General features: G+C 41.8%; 1 protein-coding gene across 1 annotated transcript in view; it reads left to right on the top strand.

Annotated features, from left to right (window-relative positions):
• The window catches only part of adgrv1 (adhesion G protein-coupled receptor V1), a 101,610-nt gene that overhangs the window by 16,984 nt on the left and 63,934 nt on the right, over nt 1–20,692 (top strand). The window contains exons 18-50 of the mRNA XM_035659206.1: nt 3,558–3,684; nt 3,885–4,108; nt 4,294–5,028; nt 6,977–7,350; nt 8,072–8,251; nt 8,665–8,845; nt 9,107–9,300; nt 9,421–9,550; nt 9,841–9,921; nt 10,664–10,803; nt 10,927–11,292; nt 11,453–11,696; nt 11,805–12,020; nt 12,120–12,335; nt 12,443–12,687; nt 12,802–12,983; nt 13,096–13,594; nt 13,723–14,032; nt 14,242–14,451; nt 15,034–15,164; nt 15,400–15,499; nt 15,633–15,812; nt 15,908–16,071; nt 16,336–16,423; nt 17,444–17,522; nt 17,619–17,757; nt 18,562–18,703; nt 19,001–19,266; nt 19,423–19,598; nt 19,748–19,875; nt 20,019–20,200; nt 20,345–20,491; nt 20,567–20,647. Coding sequence (XP_035515099.1) covers nt 3,558–3,684; nt 3,885–4,108; nt 4,294–5,028; nt 6,977–7,350; nt 8,072–8,251; nt 8,665–8,845; nt 9,107–9,300; nt 9,421–9,550; nt 9,841–9,921; nt 10,664–10,803; nt 10,927–11,292; nt 11,453–11,696; nt 11,805–12,020; nt 12,120–12,335; nt 12,443–12,687; nt 12,802–12,983; nt 13,096–13,594; nt 13,723–14,032; nt 14,242–14,451; nt 15,034–15,164; nt 15,400–15,499; nt 15,633–15,812; nt 15,908–16,071; nt 16,336–16,423; nt 17,444–17,522; nt 17,619–17,757; nt 18,562–18,703; nt 19,001–19,266; nt 19,423–19,598; nt 19,748–19,875; nt 20,019–20,200; nt 20,345–20,491; nt 20,567–20,647 — 6,857 coding nt within the window. The remainder of the gene's footprint in view (nt 1–3,557; nt 3,685–3,884; nt 4,109–4,293; nt 5,029–6,976; nt 7,351–8,071; nt 8,252–8,664; nt 8,846–9,106; nt 9,301–9,420; nt 9,551–9,840; nt 9,922–10,663; nt 10,804–10,926; nt 11,293–11,452; nt 11,697–11,804; nt 12,021–12,119; nt 12,336–12,442; nt 12,688–12,801; nt 12,984–13,095; nt 13,595–13,722; nt 14,033–14,241; nt 14,452–15,033; nt 15,165–15,399; nt 15,500–15,632; nt 15,813–15,907; nt 16,072–16,335; nt 16,424–17,443; nt 17,523–17,618; nt 17,758–18,561; nt 18,704–19,000; nt 19,267–19,422; nt 19,599–19,747; nt 19,876–20,018; nt 20,201–20,344; nt 20,492–20,566; nt 20,648–20,692) is intronic.

The raw sequence follows: 20,692 nt of genomic DNA, 5'->3' as shown, positions 1-20,692 counted from the left end.
TGTTATAAATTGGCGCTATACAAATAAAATTGAATTGAATTGAATTGAATTCACAGGCGATTATGCAGAAGCCACGTTTAGTAACTAAATAGAGTCATGTGGAGTGATGAGTGTTTGTGACAAGGGTAGAGCCTTGGCCTACTGGCCACACACTTATCACACACACACACACAGCCTTGTACTTCCATCTTTATGTGCACCTTCTGAAGACATTCATCCCCAGTGCCAAACCTCAAGCCTTACATGCAGACACACAGCGTCATTTTGAGTTTATCTCACCGCCAGTGTCAAGTTCTCACATGAAGAAGTGCGGCTGTATGAATGATTCTATCGTGTGTATATGTGTCTTTGCATGCAGTGGTGTGTGCATAACTGAGAGAGGAGAGAGCAAAGATAAAAAGTGATAGAGGGGTAAGCAGTGATATTCTGGGCCTGACCTTGCTCTCCTTGCTTAACACAAAGGCTCTTCTCCCATGGCAAACACAAGCCCATTGAATCTATCCAGACAATAATGAGAAGTCTTCCCACAACAATAGACTAGATCCGTTTATCAGCCAAGCATAAGAGAAAGCGGACAACTCAACTACCCATCATGGGAATTCAATCACTAAACCCTATTCTGTTTTATCAACAATTAATCTCCTTTTAAAGCCTCAGACTTGAATAGGACAAACAAGCAAACGGTATATACGACGCTCTACAATTACACGCCACACCGAGACAAACCACACTGAAGCTAGATGGGAAAATAACAAAGGCATATAAGGTGTAGAAGAAGAAGAAGGAGAAGAAGAAGAAGAAGAAGAAGAAGAGAGTAGGAAAATGAGATAGAAAAAGGAATGACAGCGTTCAGAAAAACAGACTGCTGCACCGCTCCGCTGTGCGTATCATTTCTTCAGCTCAAGAAGCGGCAAATAAACAGCCGTCTTGTTTTTGGCTGCAACACCTGTGTTTTTTCTGCACCGCCAGCAGCAGTGGCAGCAAATGGCTTGTGAACAGAAGTGGAAGTTCTCCCTTTGTCCTCGGCCTGCTGAAAAGATATTGTTCATGTAGGATTCCTTCGCAGATATACAGCAATCCAAGCGTAATAGATTATTAGAATTCAGGCAATAAAACATAGTACATTAACACAAGGAGTCCTGCAGGGATATTTGTGGTGCTTTCATTTCAAAGGAATTAAGATATTTCAGGTTTCAAGGGATTGTTCCTAAACTACCAGAGAGGATAAAAGTTTAAGATGCATTTTTGATGTTGTAAAATGATATTTGTCATTCAAAACCAATGCTTGATGCAGTCAAATCACATTTGAACTTTAAGTGCTGTATGCCTTTAGGATAGTGGTATAGAGCCTTGTAGATATTTGCACGACATGGCGTGTTTGGTTTTGGGAACACACTGCCAATAGAGTCATAAGTGAGCTTAAGATTCATTGAGTTTCTGAGCTCAGTCATTTTTTTATTATCTCCACTGCGAGGAATGTGTTGATGAAGAAAGTTACTCGGTGATTATGTGTTGACCCATCATTTAAATCACACTGACTCCTGACAGAAGGATAGCTGCCATGTGGCTGTGTTACATAAAGCCTGGACCAGCTGTCCAAACAACGCGCACACACTCAAACACACAGGGTTGAAGGGCCGGAGGGGAACGATGGTTATGTGCACGTATACAGGCACCAGCATACACACAGTCACACTCATGCAGACAAAAGAAAATAAATGTCGCAGGGTCTTTTATGCTTCTCAACTCTGAAGTTTCTCAAATCAGCTGCTTAACATAAATTAGCATTTGCAAAATAAATGTAATGTTTCGCGCTGTGGTAAAGTGATGCTGATGAATGATGCATGAGGATATGCAAATGAGCGCCATCCAGTTGCCAGCTGAAGTTGCTGGTTTGTGATTCACATTCCTCACCCCTCCGCCTCCTCTGTCTCTCTCTCTCTTTCTCTCTCTCTCCCCTCTCTGGTCCCCTCTCTTGGAAGGTGGGGGGCATGTGTGCATGCATGGACCTATAGCATATGTGTTGGTGCTCCCATCCCACTGCTGTCCCTCACTCCTACAGAGCAATTTAATTGACATGGAAAACTTGTAGTGTTTCACACAAACTTAAAGTTGCCAGTGCAATGCAAATCAGTATCCAGCAGGCATTTGTAAAAGTGTGCTTCATCCAAGCCCCTCAACTCTTCCCAACTCACTTACAAAAGCCTGCTGTTGCATATCCCAAAGGCCGCAGGGCTTTCAACGGTATAATGTGTGGAAAAAGACAGCAATTATATGCACTGTCTTTTCAGCATGGCTACCACCAGGCTGCATGGTAAATTAGAGAATGGCTGAAAAACAATTTGAGGTGTCCAAGAAGGGGTGAAAGACGGGTCTAAAGAGCAGTTTTAAATATCGTATTAAAAAAACAATAATTGATGTGCTGTCACTGCTCAGCTAAGCATGTGCTGTTTTGCAGTCTGGACAGTTACCAACATTTTACTTTTTCATTGAGTTTTCCAACAAATTTCATAAGCTTTCAAATGATAATGGCAGGGGGGATGAGCTGGCTGAAGTGCTTCATTTAGGCCATCACTTCTGGGCTGTAGACAGCTGTAATGCAGGTTACTGTATAACTTAATTATTTGCAAATGTTTCCTGTAATTCTCAGTTATTACATGGTTTCCATTTACAGTATCTTTTTGGAGCAGATTGGTTTTTACATGTATTTCTCACTCTAAGGGGTTCTACCCGCAGTATTTCAAACTCCCACATCACAGGTATTACTTTTCAGCAGCTTCTGAAACAATGCTTTCTAAAAAGAAATTGTTTCCTGTCAGTAAGCAGTTCTACAAAGGTAATTTAGTTATAGGATTTTTGCAGGCTGCGTATACAATTCTCTCTGACAATCATGGAATAGATTTCATTCTAAAATTAGCAGTTCCTGAAATGGGATACCTCTGGAAAATAATATTACAAGCACAACATTATGACACCGCCACATCCAAGTGATGACACACAGAACATGTAAAAAAAAAGGATATATTTTTGACATTTTTGCTTTATCTGCTGAAACTCCACAGTTCAGTGGTCTAAAACAGCTCCTACGACCACAAGTTTCTACTCCAGTTAAAGCCATTCTCTCAGAGTGGAAAATAGACGATGCATTTTGCCACCTATTCCCTCTGTGCTCCTCATTGTGAATTCTATTGTTAGAGTAGCTCAAGGCTACTGACACTTGTATGCCCCCAACTCCAAGTATACCAAGAGAAAAGTTGGAGAAAAAGACTTCCAACATGGAAATGTAATCAAAAGATGTGCAACAAACACTGCAGTTTGGCAGGGATTCAAACTCTGACCTGCATTCACATATTTATAGGTGGGAGAGCATACGTGTGTGTGTTGGTATGTGAATGTGTGAGTGAGAAAAAATGAGAAAGAATGTTTTAGTACTGCCAAAAAAATCTATCTATCTATCTATCTGTCCGTCTGTCCGTCTGGGTACAGACTGCAAAATCACTGATGTAACATCAACACATAGGTCCTGATCTAACTTCATAATATGCATGTGTACACAGGTGATGCTGTTGTTTATGGAGCAGACACAGCCACTGTGGTGATTGAGGCCAACGATGATGCCAATGGGATTTTCTCCCTGGAAGCCACAGAGAAACCTGTCGAAGAGGGCAAGACCAATAATTTTTAGTAAGGAACAGGTCTTCAATTCATGTTTCTTTTGTGCAAAACATCTTGATTTAAAATTTGTGTTTTGTATATATTTGTTATTATCACTTTTTTTCAACTTCTATGCATTGACAAAACTATGAAACTGACATTTTGGAGATACAAAGTATTCTATTACTAAAATAAAAATTCTCTTTCTATTCCTTTCTCTTCTGCCCCAGTGTCTTGCGTGCAAGGGGCCATTTTGGTAACGTTACAGTCTTCTGGCAGCTGTTTGCCAATGACTCAGTGATTCCTCTGGAGGAAAACCAAGAGTTTACCAACACATCTGGCTCTATTACCTTCACTACAGGGGAGGAGACCAAGTCTATTGTCCTGGAGGCCATCTCAGATAAGCTTCCAGAGTTCAATGAATTCTTTGTCCTCCGGCTGGTTAATATCTCAGGTGAGTTCAAGATAAAAGTGACATATTTGTCAGATTTGAGAGAAATGTAAAAAGTTGCCTTCATCACTAGAGAATAGTGGCAGCTGCCATAACAAATAATTACTATCGTTGAGTTTACACCTGACAAAATGACAAAGAAGGATTCATTTAAATCATACGTCTTGTCTGCTCATACTTTGTTTAAGGTGGTTACCCAGGGGAGGGTGGACGACTAGCTAAGACTTCTCTGAATGCCTCAGTTCTCATCCCTTTCAATGACGACCCATTTGGTGTCTTTGCCATCGCTGACAGCAACCTGGACCAAGAAGTAGCTGAAGATGTACTCTCAGAGGATGATATGGCTGATGTCACTTCCTTCACCATCCTCCGACAGCAGGGTACTTTTGGTGATGTGCGCGTTGCCTGGGAGATTGTTACTGGCCGCTTCCCAGAGGGCCTTCCTCTGATGGATGACCTGCTCCTTCTAGCCTCCTTTCCAGACGAGGTTGAGCTTAGGCCCCATGCCAGGCGACACCACTCAGCCACTGACACGTGGTTTTTCTCCGGGCTTCCAGGAGCTTATGGGACCATCTTCCCTGAGGATGGGCCTGCTGCTGTTGGCAACTTCACCTTTTCTGCTTGGCTAGTGCCCAGACCAGACACTGACGGCTTCATAGTCTGCAAAGGAACCAGGAATGGGACCTTGTATTATGGAGTGAAGGTCCACACCAATGAGTCTCATGTCACAGTGATGCTGTACTATACAGTGATAGGATCAAACAGTTCCCAGGTGGCCCGAGCCAGTGCTGAGAAATTTGTAGAGAATGGTGCCTGGTTACATGTGATCATAACTGTTGATGATGGGATTATTGAGTTCTTCCTGGATGGGAACCCTATTCCTGGAGGAGTGAAAAGCATCAAAGGAGAAGGCATCGCTGATGGTGAGCTAAGATTTTTTAAACATAGCATAGTTCAAGTTTGTTATGTTCAGCTTGTGCCTGCAGCTCCTATATATCCATACAGTTTGTCTGTGTTTGGCATGTGTGTTGTTGTAATTTGTGTTGTCATGTCTTTCAAGCATGTTCCCTGTGTCCACTGTTAGTTGTCTCATGGCTCTTTGAAAACTCCACACCAAATTATAAAATTTTATTATATACTGCTGATAGATTTATAGATTAAACATCTCTACAACTCTTTTTGTTTTGTCTTTTAACACTACCAGTTTGTTGTAATGTGAAGCTATGATGAAGTTGCTCTTTATAATTCTTACAGTGTTAAATACATTTTGTTTAATAATCTTTTAACAAATTGAACTTTTTCACAGCAGCACCAACAAAACCTTAATTAGGATCATTGGTAGCACTCGTGTTTACCCTACTATTTCATGAAAAGGTCTACTATAACTTTCCAATATTCATTCTTGTCCTATAAGCCCAGACCTTTTGTTTACTGCTGTCTCAGCACCATGGTCAGTGACAGATAGGCACAAATACCATTCTCATGTCTGTGTAATGATGATGTCATTGGCGGTCTATGTATGAATTTGTGAACCGGCTTTTGTGAGTTTGCATGCGTGACAGTCTGGGGACAAGGTTTCAAGCGTCTCTCTCATTGTTCACATAGGGAATGACAACAAGTCTTAACTTCTTACATACACAATGCATGCACACCCTCTCTCTCTCACACACACACACACACACACACACACACTCACCTCAGTCACTTGCTCATTGTTCAGGACTACTGGGACTCTGCAATGCTTGAGTGACCACTTAGCCTCAGCACTGCTGGATATTGTTACTGCTAAAGGGAATCAGTCGGCATCTTCTTTTCTTCCTTTTCTCTCTAATTAATGGAGACAATAATCACAGCCTCTATTGGACCAAAAGCTCTCAGAGAGAAAATATTCTGATGGCTCTTTGGCTAACTTCAATCACAGTAGATGTATACATAATCATCAATCATGTCATGTGTTATTGTCTGCTACTGGTAACTCAACCCACAGAGGGATTCCTTTGTGTCAGGGCTTTGTACTTGCTCAGTGTGGCAGATTTCCTGCATTTCTCCCATTTTGTATAAATAGAGAAAGCGATAGGCACGAGAGGTGTAAGTATATAAATGAGTAATGACAAAGAGCTGGACCTAGGCATTTGGTGGCCTTAATCAAGACTCTGTTTGTGGTCCTAATACACTCCAACATAGCAACCAAATGTGTTCCACCATTAACAATAATATGATTATATGGCCCTTGTTTTTATAATACCACAGATAGCCTCAATAATCAGTGTGAAAATGATGCAATGGATTTGCCAATATTGCCAATTATAGATTTTGAGTTTGAATTAAATTATATCAAATCAAAATACATGTGCTAGTGTAATTTTATTAAACGAATTTGTCAGTCTGTGACCTTTAAATCATGGAAACAATGCAAGAGTTAAGACTTGGTGACCATTATCTTCCAGTTTAATGAATTAAGAAAGATAAAATCTGTTTTGTTTTTTTAAAACCATGTAATGGGCACAGCAGCTTTGAAGCCTCCAAAGGTACAGCACAAACTGATATTGTTTGACATGTAGGGAACAGAATAAAGCAAATATGAGTTACACTATTTACATTCACAGTTAATGAATTAGAACGTATGATAGCTGTGGGTGTGGATGTGTGTGTTAGATAGCAGTTTGTAACCCAGTACCACATTAATCTACTCTAGTGTCAATATTTCCTTTTTTTCCAACATATCTGTAATTTCCTGTCCTGTAAATTGTGTTTGAGGAAATTAGTGTGATTTTACTTGTGTATTTAACCAATCCCAGTCTTAAACATACATTATTTTTTGTCTCTATATATTAAATATTGCACTGTTTTTTTCTGTGTATTTAACTTCAGGACCTGCGTCAGTATTTATTGGGTCAAATCCTGAGGGCGAACAGCGGTACACGGGCCTTCTCCAGGATGTTCGCTTGTACAGGACTAAGCTGAACCGCAGCCACATCCACGAGCTTCACACCCAGCCTGCTAAAACAGACCTGCGTAACATCTCAGGTTACCTGCGGTACCGGCCGGACGAGAGGCAGAAGTCATTTGTGGTGGAGGTCAGGGATGATAATGAGGAAGAGGGAGAGGAGGTTTTCTATCTACAGTTGGTGGCAGTTCAGGGTGGAGCCCGCCTCCCTTTCCCCAGACCCACTGCTATTTTGCGAGTAATGAAGAGCGACAATGCCAATGGGCTTTTTGGATTCACCGGTCCCTGCATACCTGATGTAAGTGCACAGTGCTGCTATGAGCATCTATAAGCACCTCACAAACACTGCAGAAATGTAAACCAAACCGATTATAAAAGACACTAATAATCTCCTGACTTAGCCTGAGTCTACATGGCCACTATTACAGTTGCATCTGTCAGTGTCATCACTTAGTTGCATCCACGGAGAAAACATATACATAGTAACACATGTAATGAAAACCGACTGGTTTGTCAGTCCCTGTCCTGCTGCATATTTCATCAGTCTTCATGCCTGGCTGCAAGGAGAGCATGCTCTCCGTTTTTAGTGAGATTGGATGCGTGGGCTCTCATGTTGGCCCCTCTCAGGTAGAGCGACAGCTGGCGAGGCTGCAGCCAGCCTGCCAGTCAGAGCATTCCTGCAGAAGTGGATCAGGAGTTCCAGCACTGGAAACGGGAGATCTAGTTCCTAGTTTCTATCAGCACAACAGGTGGCAAGGCTGGGGATGGCATTCCATCAGAACTAGCGGCTCTTCTTTATATCCTTGATCCTTTGGGGATAAATAGACGTGGAGGCATGTGGGCTATCAGGTGCTTCCTCTCTAAATCACATTATTACTGAGCTGGAATTAGTAAGACTAGTTAATTTATCCATTATACTAAATTAATAAATTACTATAGTTGGATGCATTCAATATTAATCATTTCTCTCAGTGGTTAAGAATGAATTGATGTTTTTATTCCCTTGTTTGTCCTTATAGACCACTGATGAGGGCTCTACTATCTCTTGTGTGATTGAGCGTATGCGCGGATCTCTGGACCACGTTTATGTCAACTACAGTGTTACCCAACTGGATAGCTTGGACAGTGAGATGCCAGCCCATCAGGATTTTGTTAATGCCACTGGAGCTGTGCTTTTCATGCCCGGACAGCGCTCTGAGGTGTGTGTACTGTATGTGTCAGAGTGACTCAGTGGTTGGACCTGTATTAACGTGATCTTATATGAGCTGGGGAAAACCCCTCTGATTAAATCCAGGATCACATAGAGCACAGAGGATAAAAACAAGTGAGATATACACAGTGTGCATTGTATTTACACATTGGCATATTGGTTTAAAATAAATACTTTTAAACTGCAGTGTTTTGTACTCAGCAAAATGCAATGTTTTTAGACAACCAGCCCCACCTAGTGGTTGGTTATTTGTCAATTTATCGATTAGTCAACAGGTGTTGGTGATGCTTAAGCTCATACTTTAAGCTTGTGGCACACAACGTAGACACTATGACCTTGTTTTACCAAACAAATTGTAATATTATTAACTTTATTATATTCATATTAACATCTTTCTGTTAGGTACTCAACCTGTTGGTGTCAGATGATAACCTCCCAGAGCTGGCAGAGTCATTTCAGATCACACTGGTGTCAGCAGAGTCCGGTGACGGGAAGCCAGGCTCCACCCCCACCAGTGGTGCAAGCATCGACCCAAATAACTCTGTTAACACTGTCACTGTCAGAGCTAGTGACCATCCCTATGGTATTTACCCACATGCCCACAGTACTGTTAAACTTTCAGTGTTGCTATTTTTAGCAATATGCGATCCACATTTATTAGATTATGTTCTGACAAGTGGCTTATTGGATGAGCTAAATACAAGTAACATTTTCTCTCTCCTTCTCCCTCTTATGTACATTATTGCTCCTCCACTCCCTGCCCTCCTACTTCCATCACACCTTTCCCCTCCTTCTCATCACATTTTCCCCTTCTTCCTTTCACACACACCCTTCCCTAATCTAGGCCTGCTACAGTTCCAACTCAGCCCTCCAGTGGAGGGATTGATCTCTCCAGCGTTAGAACCTGCCCACGTAACTGTTAATGAGGAAGATGGACAAGTCCGTCTGCTGGTAGCCAGGGCCCAGGGCCTTTTGGGAAGGGTCATGGTAGGATACAGGACAACCCCCTTCACAGCGTCCAGCCCTGAAGACTATGAGGTTAGTTTCCAGTAAAGTCTTAAATCTTATTGATGTATACGTCCGGATGATGTATCGATAAACTAAGAAGCAGATGAAGAGAAAATACATTTTTCCTCTTTCTCTGTGTTCCACCGACAGGACTCAGAGGGCATGCTGGACTTTCTTCCAGGGGAGAGGTTAAAGTTCATCACTGTGACGATCGTAGACAATCCTGTCCCTGAGCTGGACAAGATTTTTAGAGTGGAGCTCTACAATGCTGAAGGAGGAGGTGAGACATTTGAGGACAAAATCATGATTGTAAAAGTCACAATTTGAGCCCTTGAATTACTTTCCACAGTTTATTATTCAGTTCGTTTTCATTAGAAACCTGTCTTAGAGCTGAACTGACGCTGTATTCTGCCCTACTGTTTTTGTGTGCCGTGCTCCTGTGTGCTTCCCCATACCCACCTACCTACATGGCTACCTACCTACCCTTCTTCCCAATTTGCCCTTCGATCTCTTCTGGTGTGATTCTAACCTGGTGTGACACTTGTTTGATCCTCGTGTGTGATCCATCAGTGGATCAGTTTCTGCGTAGTGAAGGAAGTGGTAGTGGGGAGAGTGACACTGACTTCCTCCTTCCATCCTATCACCACCATGGTAAGTATCCCCCTCCTTTACTCCCCAAACTGCCTTTTGTCTCGTTCCTTCACCCCCACACCCAGATAATTTGTCACTCCCTAAGGTTACATATCTCAAAGTGAAGTTATATTAGAGATCAAGTGGAGTGTTTATTATTTTGTTTCTTTCAGAATAATATTTTTTGGCTGGTTGGATAGAATTATGTAAATCTATTTCGACTATAATCGCTGGGAAACTTTTCTCTGAAACCAGTTACTGAAATTCTAGGATGAATTGGAATTGTTGATCTAACTCAGATATGAATTTACTCAGGCATAATACACAAAAAAATCACCCCTGTGTGTGCATGTGCATGTGTGTTTAACTTTATGTGGTATTTACATTGTATTGTGACCCCTGTGAGAAGTACCCAAGGAGAGTAATGTGGGAAAAGCAAGCAAACCTTTCACAGACAGTAGGGGTAAGTGGTTGACTTGAAGTGTCAGAGACCCCAGTGTTTTACACTACATTTGGGCTGCTGTCATCCACACTGTGTGAAGCTGCTATTTCAATCTGATGCTCTTGACCATTATATTACATGTAGTTGTAAGAAGGCGTGTATTATTATTGGACTATTTCTGTCAAAATCACCGGCCTGATTGATTAAAAAGGCAACATTTCCGTTCCCCCTTCTCTGAACATTGGGTACTTCAAACTGAACTCTTAAAAATGCAACCAAAATTTTAAAAGTAACACAGGGTCATCTGTATTTTGTGTGTAGCCAACTTGGGAGTTGCATCTCACGTGACTGTGACCATCGCTGCCTCTGATGATGCCCATGGAGTTTTTCAATTTAGTCCTCAATCCCTGTCAGTTAATGGGACAGAACCTGAGGATGGTCGCAGCTCTGTGGTACTGCAGGTCAGTGTAATACACAGTTTAGAAAAACAGTGAGGTTCAAGGAAATAGATTTTTTTTTTAATATAACGTATGGTCAAGTGTCATTCATCATCATCATGCTGTTTTCTGTTTGCTCTCACCCAGGTGGATCGGGACTTTGGTGACCTTTCTAATGTAACTGTGTACTGGGAGGCTGATCCCAGCTCTGCGGGGGAGCTCCTCCGCAGGTTTGGGAACATCACCTTTGGTGTAGGTCAGACATCAGAGAACATCATCATCAATGTGGCTCAGGATGAGATCCCTGAGTTGGACAAGAGTTTCACTGTGTCCTTGGTTAACGTCTCCCATGGTCGTCTTGGTGTCCAGACGTCTGCTACTCTGACTGTGCTGGCCAGCGACGATCCTTATGGTGTTTTTGTATTTGCTAATGTAACAAAGTCTGTCCGACTTCCCGAAGCCGACTCAACTGTCTCCCTCACCATCCTGCGTCAGAGAGGCCTGATGGGTCAGGTGTGTCCCACTGTATAAGGTTTATAAAGTTAATAGGAAGTATAGAAATTAAAGCCACCTTCGATTCTGTTCTTTCATTTTTAATACATAAATAAACCAGAATGAAATATTCCCACATGTGGTAGATGGATGTTTAAATTATATGATTTTCTTTGTTTAGGTGCGAGTCACATATGGGACACTAAATGAGGCACAGCCAGAACCTTACAGGACCCCCGGGGTTGGCCGAGCAACTGAGGGGCGGGACTTTGTTCCCCTCTTGAATTCTGTTGTGTTCTTGGCCAATCAGAATGAAGCAAGCATCACCCTCCAAGTGCTGGATGATGAGGATCCAGAAAGAGATGAGTCAGTGTTTGTGAAGTTGATCAGCGTTCAACTCATCAAAGGAGAGCAGAAGAGGCTCAGTAAGATACTGACTCTCCTGGGAGATTTTTACCTTAAAAAAAAATCATTGAAGTGATATATAGTGATACTTTAACCATACCACACTAAACTCTTACTGTTCCTTCCAGTTTCCAATTCCCCTTCTCTGGGCTCCAGCACTGACATTGTAGCCCAGGTGATAGTGGAGGCCAGCGACAATGCTTTTGGAGTCCTCCAGCTGTCGGCTTCTGCTGTCAGTGTAGCTGAGCATTACGTTGGGCCCATAATAAATGTTACACGTGTTGGTGGGATTTTTGCTGACGTTTCTGTCAAGTTCAGAGCAGTGCCTTTGACCGCCAGAGTCAGTAAGTGTTTTGCACGAGTATAGATTTACATTTTTCTCTCTATGATTTATGTGTGGGCAGACAGACCATGTATGTATGTGCATGTGTGTAATCCTATAGGTGAAGACTACAGCGTAGCCTCCACTGATGTGGTCCTCCTAGAGGGAGAGTCCAGTAAATCTGTACCCGTCTATGTCATCAATGATATGGTCCCTGAGCTGGAGGAGACCTTTCTCATCGAGCTGATCAACCAAACCACCGGAGGAGCTCTCTTGGGGGAGCTCACACGTGCCATCATCACCATACTGCCTTCTGATGACCCGTTCGGTGCCTTTGGTTAGTAGGCATTATCCATGATAATGATGTTTCAATCTATTCATCTTATTTTGTCATTGATAAGCTACGATAAGATACATTTTTTACTTTACTGTATTTCTACCCAGTCTTCCAAGCTGTTCCAGTTACCATAGAGGAACCAGGATCTAACTCCATTGAGGTCACGTTGCCTATAGTGCGTAATGCTGGTACTATTGGCACAGTGGTAGTCCAATGGCAGGCCACTGTCAATGGTGAACTAGCAGTGGGGGACATCAGACCCACATCGGGAGAGGTGAGATTTGCTCCTGGAGAGACCATGAAGACACTGCGAGTGGAGATTTTAGCTGACGATGTACCAGAAATCACAGAGGTAAGACATTGACAGTGAAAATGCCTTTGTGAATTATGTGAAATGATACATTCTTTGAAATATTTTCCATCATTTTAGTTGCAATTTGTATTACACTCTCTGTGTCTTTTCTAGATAATTAAGGTGGAGCTTACTGGTGCCAGTAATGGAGGAAACCTTGGAGCTCATACCTCTGTTAACATAATAGTGCCTGCCAATGACAACCCATATGGAACAGTCTACTTTCAACAGTCTGTTTACCGCATTCAGGAGCCACTGGAGGGAGTTTATGGAGCCAATATTACTGTCCGCAGGAGGTACTTTAAATTATTGTTTTCTTCTGGAATAATGGTTTTATTTAAAGCTTTTTGTGTACCTACTCCTACTCACATTAAACCCTCTTTACCGTCCTTATTGCCTTTATTCCAGAGGCGGTCACTTTGGTCGCTTGGAGATCATGTACAGCACTTCTGAGATTGACGTTGTTGGCTTGGCTCACGCTGATGGCCAGAACCTGCTAATGTACTATGACCTTCCAAAACCAGGCGTTCCATCCACTGCCCCACTTAGGACAGTTAACATCACTGGTCAGGGCAACCCGCTGGCTGCATGTGCTGCAGCTTGTCTGAGAGAGCATGCTTGCCAGGCCTTCTCTCTGTCATCTGGGGTGACCCCACCGTCTTGCACTTGGGTGACTTCAGGGGCGGACCAGCTGACCTCCAAATCTCAGGTTATGACTTATGTAAAAAATGTCACTGCAGCTGCTGTCCTGTTCAGTTCCCAGGCTGTGGCAGGGAGTGATTACATGCCTGTGACAGCTCAAAGTGCCTTCATGGACGCTGGGTCAGGGGTCGCCAACCTCACAGTCCCAATTTTGACTGATAAATTCCCTGAAATGGATGAGAGCTTCTCCATACAGATCTTAAAGGTAAAACCCAATCACATACATATTGCCCTGTGTTATTTATGTCTTACGTTCATTCTTTTTTAGCTGTCAACTGAGGTTTAAGGTAAGCTGTGTAACAAATAAAACATTTTGCCATTTATCGTTTCAAGGTAGAGCTGATAAATCTGACTGTGGCTCCGAAGAACCTGCCCTCGATTGGCCAGCCAGACAAAGCTGTTGTCACTATAGGGATGAATGGAGATGCATTTGGCGTGTTTTTGATATACAGTCTCAATCCCAACACGACTAACAACGGGCTCTATCTAGAGGTTCGAGAAGAGCCAACAGTCGTGGTGCCCCTTGTTATAGAGAGGAGAGGAGGGAATCTGGGCACTGTCTCCGTAGAGTGGAGATTTGTTGGAGGAAAGGCCACACCAAATGCTGACTTCACTGGGACTGGGGGGACTCTGGTCTTTGATGGTATGTGGATCAGACAAGAATGATATATTACCAACATCTCAGAATCAAATTAAACAGTTCTTATTGGTCCAGTGTATCTTTGGGTTCTAGACATGACATTTAAAGGCGTTTGCTTTCAATATATATAATAGTGAGGAGAATTAAAAGAACATTAGCAGGTTCTGGCCACTTAACCAGTATTGCACATGCTTTATCCCCTTTGCCTACAGGTGAGCTGAAGAAGACAATACAGATAGTAATCAGAGATGATACTGAGCCAGAGGACAACGAGAATCTCATGATCGGTCTTGTTAATACGGAGGGAGGAAGTCGAATCCTGCCCAGCTCTGACACTGTAACCATAGTGATACTGGCTAATGATAATGTGGCTGGTATAATAGGATTCCATCCAGCCTCACGTTCTGTCATCGCCAGAGAAGGTGGGTACCTATTTTTTGATGATATGTGCATGTGTTTAGATATTCACTCTATAGTACATATGTATAAGCACATCATCACCCCCATACTTGGCAATCTAAACCCTTTCAACTGTCCGTGTTACTAGAGATGTCTTCTAATTATGTATGAGTGAAAGCATAGGGGAATGCACTGGCAGCATGCAACAGGTGGGCCCTGTGGTTGTCTGTCATTATATTGAAATTAGGTATGCATGAGTGGTTGTCTCGCTAAGTAGAATCCATACAATTACAGACCTTGAGTTGCCTCAAGTGGCATTTCCAGTATAGGAAAAGTCATTCACATTAGAAGTCTATATATGTATCTATCTTTACAAGCCTATATTTGAACTTGGACAATGGTCATCTGCAAATTCACATTGGTGACTGATGGGCTTATGTATTCATAATGGATCTTCTTCTGAGTCTTCTGATTCCATTCCATTGCATAAAACTTACTCACACATTGTCAACCAAGAAATAGGGTAAAATTAGGTCCAATACTATATATTACTCTTGCCTTTGCATTAAGTGTTAGGACTGACTGTATTATATGTCATATCACAGGTGAGAGGCTGTCCTTATTAGTGTTGAGAACAGCTCCTGGTCTGGGTAATGTCACTGTGGACTGGACTGTACAAGGGCCCCGAGTACCCCGGACCTTCACCCAAACCTCAGGAACACTTTTCTTTACTGAGGTAAATACTCAATGGAGATCACTGAACATTTTATTGTGGGGTCATATTTAAACACATTTATTGAACAGTATTGGGATGCAGACTTTGGCACATTATTGTTGTTCCCCTGTGAGGGTGGTTGAAGGTACCAACCTCAGAGCCTATAGAATCAACTAGAAAAGATTACATTTAAAGGCTACAGCTGAAATTTGATGTCTCCAGCTGTAATTATGTATTTTGGGTGTGTCTCCTACAGGGAGAACTAAATGACACCATAGTCCTGCAGCTCCTTGATGATGCCACACCAGAAGACAAAGATGAATACAAAGTATCCTTATCCAACATACAAACCTTTGGTAATGCATCTGCTCTTACTCTCTTTGTAGTTGATAATTGTGCATGAAATCTTTGTGAAGAAATTACAAATACCTAAAAAAAAACCTTGTCAGAATTCTTACACAGTTTAACATTCCTCTGACTTCCACACAGGTGTTGTGGTGACAGGCCATGCCGCCCTGGATGTTCAGGGCAGTGAGGCGGTGCTTACTGTGGACACCAGCGATGAGCCTTATGGAGTGCTGACCATCGCCCCGTCATCCCTAAGGGTGACAGCAGAGGAACGGGACCGAACTGTAAACATCTACGTCAATAGAGAGTTTGGATCCTCAGGTCAGCGTGTTTGCTTTTAATTGATTCACTCAATTTGTTATGTTTGTTAATCCTTTACCTTGTAACTGATACTATTCCTAAACATTTGTGCACAGGAGCGGTGAATATCACCTATGAGGTTATAAGAGGTTCTTTACAAGACCTGTCCCAGGTAGAGGGTGCTCTTGCTGACCCAGGACAAGATTTCATCTCTGGTACTGGTTCTGTAATCCTTCAGGATGGTCAGACTTCTGTCGCCATTCCTGTCACCATATTGGAGGTAAAGTCTTCCATTCTGTCTGTCCATCAAACTTGATAGATCAGATAATAGGTCAGAGAAGACCATTGTGGCATAATTTATCTTTTCACAGTGCTTTGTCATTTATTTTTTTTACTTCTTTCTGATTGTTATAAGGTACAAATGCATAATTTGTGCAGTTGCAGTGTTAACTTGTTTAAACAAAATGAAAATAAAAATAAAGTTCTTATTCTCTTTTAGTGGAATGTGGAATTTAAAGCTTTTGATTTTCATCTGTTTTATTAGGACGACATCCCAGAGTTGCAGGAGTTCTTCCTGGTCAACATAACATCAGCAGTTCTCATCACAACCCTCGCCACTGTTCCCCAGCTAGGTATGGAGCAATTTAGCAGCTCAGAGTTGATCTGTTACTGGTTATAATTGTTACTGAAGTTCTTTCATCACCTTTGGCCATTATAGACAGTTGTGCTATTACAGTGTCAAATTACAGGTAATATTCTTGGTTGATTTTCGTTATTGTTTCTCTCTGTTTCTCATACTTTTTTCCCATGTATCTTGCATTTTTTATAGAATTTGTAATTTTATGAAATCACTCTCCTTCTTTTCCTTCCATAATTTCTCACCACTGTTTGATGAGTAGAGGTTGCGTATTGCACACTGCCAGGTAAAATACATTCTGTACCTTCCACAAGCTTTGGCTAAAATGGCGTATAGTTTGATGTGCAATATTCCTGTATGGTACATTAAACTACAACATTGTAGTTGACTGTCAAAATGCACCATGACAGAGCTTGGTAGTTACAGCTACTGCCTTTGCATAATCCAAACCACAGTCCACTTTATGAATGAGTAACTTTAGAAAGTGATGAGTAGACAGAACACTACAGGCAGAGCAGCTCTTGGAGGCTCCCAGAATACTATCAGCCTTCTGCATGGAGACGTACAGTAAACACACGGCCGCTCTTTTGGCAGCAGTCATTATGTGGCTTGGATGGTGAGATTGATGCTTTCCATGATTGAGGAAGCCTGGGGATTTGGTGGGAGCCGAGTAGCACTGTGTGGTGAGGAGAGAGAAAGCCAAGCTAAACCCGTAGCTGGCCTCCCAGTGTCTTGGCCATAGAGTGAATGGGAGAACTATTCAGGGGGTCATAAATCAGTCCACCCAAAAGACTTGGCTTCTCAGCCTCCCAAGCCACTTACAGGAGACGCTTCTTAGCTGTAATCCTTCGCTCAAATGTGCCATGACGGAAGTTAGATCCTCTACAGTTCCCTCTTGCTGTTGGTGCTTGGCTTGCACTGTAGTTTCAGCCCTGATGTTAATGCTAAACCGTTTACTATAGTCATTATAAACAATTGACAGTCTTAAAGTTATCATATGTTGTCCTTTCCATAGACACCCAGGGTTTGGTAGCAGAGGTTACCATTGCTGCTAATGATGGAATCAGAGGAGTCATTGAATGGACAAACACCATGTAAGAAATGCACTCACAAATAACACATTTCTTGTACTGATTTTCACATGCTATAAATAAAAGGTTTTTCTTGTCCAAATATGTTCTGGTTTGCAGGTTTGAAGTGAATGAAACAATAGGGACAATGACTCTAGTAGCCTATAGGAACAAGGGGACATATGGAAATGTCTCTCTTTTCTTCTATGCTCAGAACCTGGAAGCTCAACAGGGATTGGACTACAATACCAGTGAAACGGTAAACCATACACAGCATTCAAACATTACACACAAAATCACAGACCCACACATTACACAGCACATCATATAATACTTTTAGGAGCATATCCAGAGGGTCTACGTCAAGGGCAACTGGACTTTAGTTAAAACCACACTGCGGTTAATCCGCGGATCAGTTGGATTGGATTATAAAAATTAACATTCTGATTAAAAGCAGATTGAAATGGGGTGAAGTGTCGACCAATTAAGTTAGCCACTGTGCACATTTACACAGGAGGCACAGCAGCATCTTTATTGATTATTTAAATCTCCTGTTAATCTAAATCTATGTTAACTAATGTTCTGTTTGTCTACACATCCAAAAACACACAGTCCAGGTTCATACAGTGAAATTGTTTGGTGTAAGGAGAGTTTCCTCTGTTCTGTCAAGTTTATAACTGCAGTTTTTAGCTTTGCTGCCTAAATGTCCCACGATATTTGTCCCAGTGACATTACTGTGTGTATGGAAATTAATTAATATTAATATTTAAAATGACTGAAAATAGCTTCTCTAATCATTCAGCTTGCGCTACTTGACATAATTTAGAAGACAGTATATCTTACAGTGATCAGTATAGGTAGAGTGAAATGTCCATGCACAGCTTAATAAATAATTCCTGGTGGGTGATGGGTGGATAATTTATGCATGTATATGGATTTGGATGAACTCAGAGCTGATGCATGCATCATTACTCTGTATATACCATGATCTAGATGAATGGGAGTCTTGACAGACATGTAGTAGCAAGACGTTTTTAAACTGAAAACCGCTCTGTCCATCCAGATGCTCCATTTTGTTGATGGCGAAAGGCATAAGTTTGTAGACGTGCAGATCATTGATGACGCCATTCCAGAAGGAGCTGAGAGATTCCAACTCATCCTGTCCAAACCTTCTCCTGGGCTGGAGCTTGGCATCAATACCACAGGTAGATCAAATATATAAAACAATAGAATTTTTGAAATTTCTGAATCAAACAGCATAAGCGATGGAACATAAGCTTCCAGAGCATATTCAGCTACAATGTACAAAAAAATGTGGGTTTAGAGGGTTAGGAGTTAGATCAACTAAGAACATGTGTGATAAAAAAGTTTGAAGTTTGAATTGAATTGAATTGATTATTACAAAATTTCTGTTACGTTTATAAAAATGATTGCTAATTTATTCTCATCTACCGTAACTATGATATTATTTTCCTAAACTACATCTTCATGTTTTTTTATAGCAACCGTGAATATCCTGGCCAGTGATGATGGGCATGGTGTCATTTCCTTTAACACCAGCGAGCATTTCTTATTGAGGGAGCCCACGTCTATGTCGGGGCTGAGTCAGAGTGTGGCCACCCTCTTCTTGGTTCGCAACCCTGAGGAAGGCACATTTGGCACAGTAACTGTTCAGTTTGCCATCACAGATGCCAACGGCAGTCTGGCAGAGGGCGATTTGAAGCCAGCACAAGGGTTTGTGGTACTGGAGGATGGAGTCAGATTTAAGGTGAGTGAAAGTCCAAAGTCTCTTGTTTTGTTCCCAAAGCTTTAAAATTTTTAGAACATTCACTAGTCAGTATTTACTTGTTTTAAATGTTAATTAAAATATATATTAAAATAAGTGTTTTTTTATATACATTTTTTATTTACTTTGTTGTTTCAGATGCTGCAAATCCGGGCATTACTTGATGCTGAGCCTGAAGCAAATGAAACTTTCACAGTGACGCTGTCCAACCCAACAGGAGGTGCACGTCTGGGTGACCAACTGCAGACTCTCGTCACTGTCCTGGAGAACTTGGCTCCTTCTGGCCTGTTCCGCATTGGACCTACTATTAACAGGTCTCAATACAGTTGCACCAAAAAGTCTTGAATATCATAAGCACTTGCAGTGCATAAGGTTATATGCATGTGTAGTTGTGAAAGTGTGTATAAATACACAATGGAGCACACAACCATACTCATGCGAAAACTATATGTTTTCTGTACAGAACTAACACAGAAGTGGTTGCAGAAGAAGGTGGCAGAACAGTCTTCCTCACCGTGTCTCGCAGTAATGGTCTGGAGTCAGCTGTCAGTGTGGAATGGGAGACTCAGTCTGACACAGCTATTGCTTCTGGTGAGACCAATAAATGTTTTAATTCGAAGTCACCCCAACCCTCATAAATTCCCCTCTTTTCTTCTGTTGTTTCTTTACTACGCCTTTCCTTCTAATGACAAATGCAATTAAGATTCTTGTTTTTTTTTCCTTTTTTCTTCCAGAGGGTCACCTCTCAGTGATGGGTGTATACCAGAGCTTTGAGGACAACCCCACCTCTGCTTGGTGCTCCATTCTAGAAGGGCCTTTCTTCCTGGCTATGAGACTGGACAGGAGACCCAGTGTTGGATCCTCTCACACCTTGGCCACTTTATATCGGTGGCAGGGAGTTTATGTGCCAGTAGAGGTAGGCTAACAATAGTATTGTCCTTCAACCAGCACATGATATTCCAACTGCAAACACATATAATTGAGAGTAAATAACAATTTGCTAATTTCCAGCAAATTGCATTGTTAGTATACAAATCTCTCTGTCTTTTGGTCATTACAGTCTGTTAGGATTCAGGACCCAAGCTCTTGTGTTGGGTTTGCGGTGAATGGTTCTACCTACATAGGCATCACACATAGTGGCCCTCCCTTCTCCCCTGCTGCCAACCTCAGCATCTTCAAATTGCAGAAGGACCTCAATGTCACATTGGTAAGTATAAACCCAATCATTACTATCAGGGTTTGGTTTACATTACTGCATTATTTATCACTGATTTCTTTATAGGAGCAAACCTTAGGTGTTGAAGCTCTGGATGTGAAACACTTCTCCACTGAGGACAGAGATTATCTAATAGCATCAAGCCAGGTGAGGCTGACCGTTCCACAGATCTTTAATAATAATAATAATAAT

This window comes from Morone saxatilis, unplaced genomic scaffold, assembly GCF_004916995.1.
Source record: "Morone saxatilis isolate NCDOM2014 unplaced genomic scaffold, NCSU_SB_2.0 Contig16, whole genome shotgun sequence".
Classification (NCBI taxonomy): domain Eukaryota; kingdom Metazoa; phylum Chordata; class Actinopteri; family Moronidae; genus Morone; species Morone saxatilis.
This window is presented reverse-complemented; position numbering and strand designations above follow the sequence as displayed.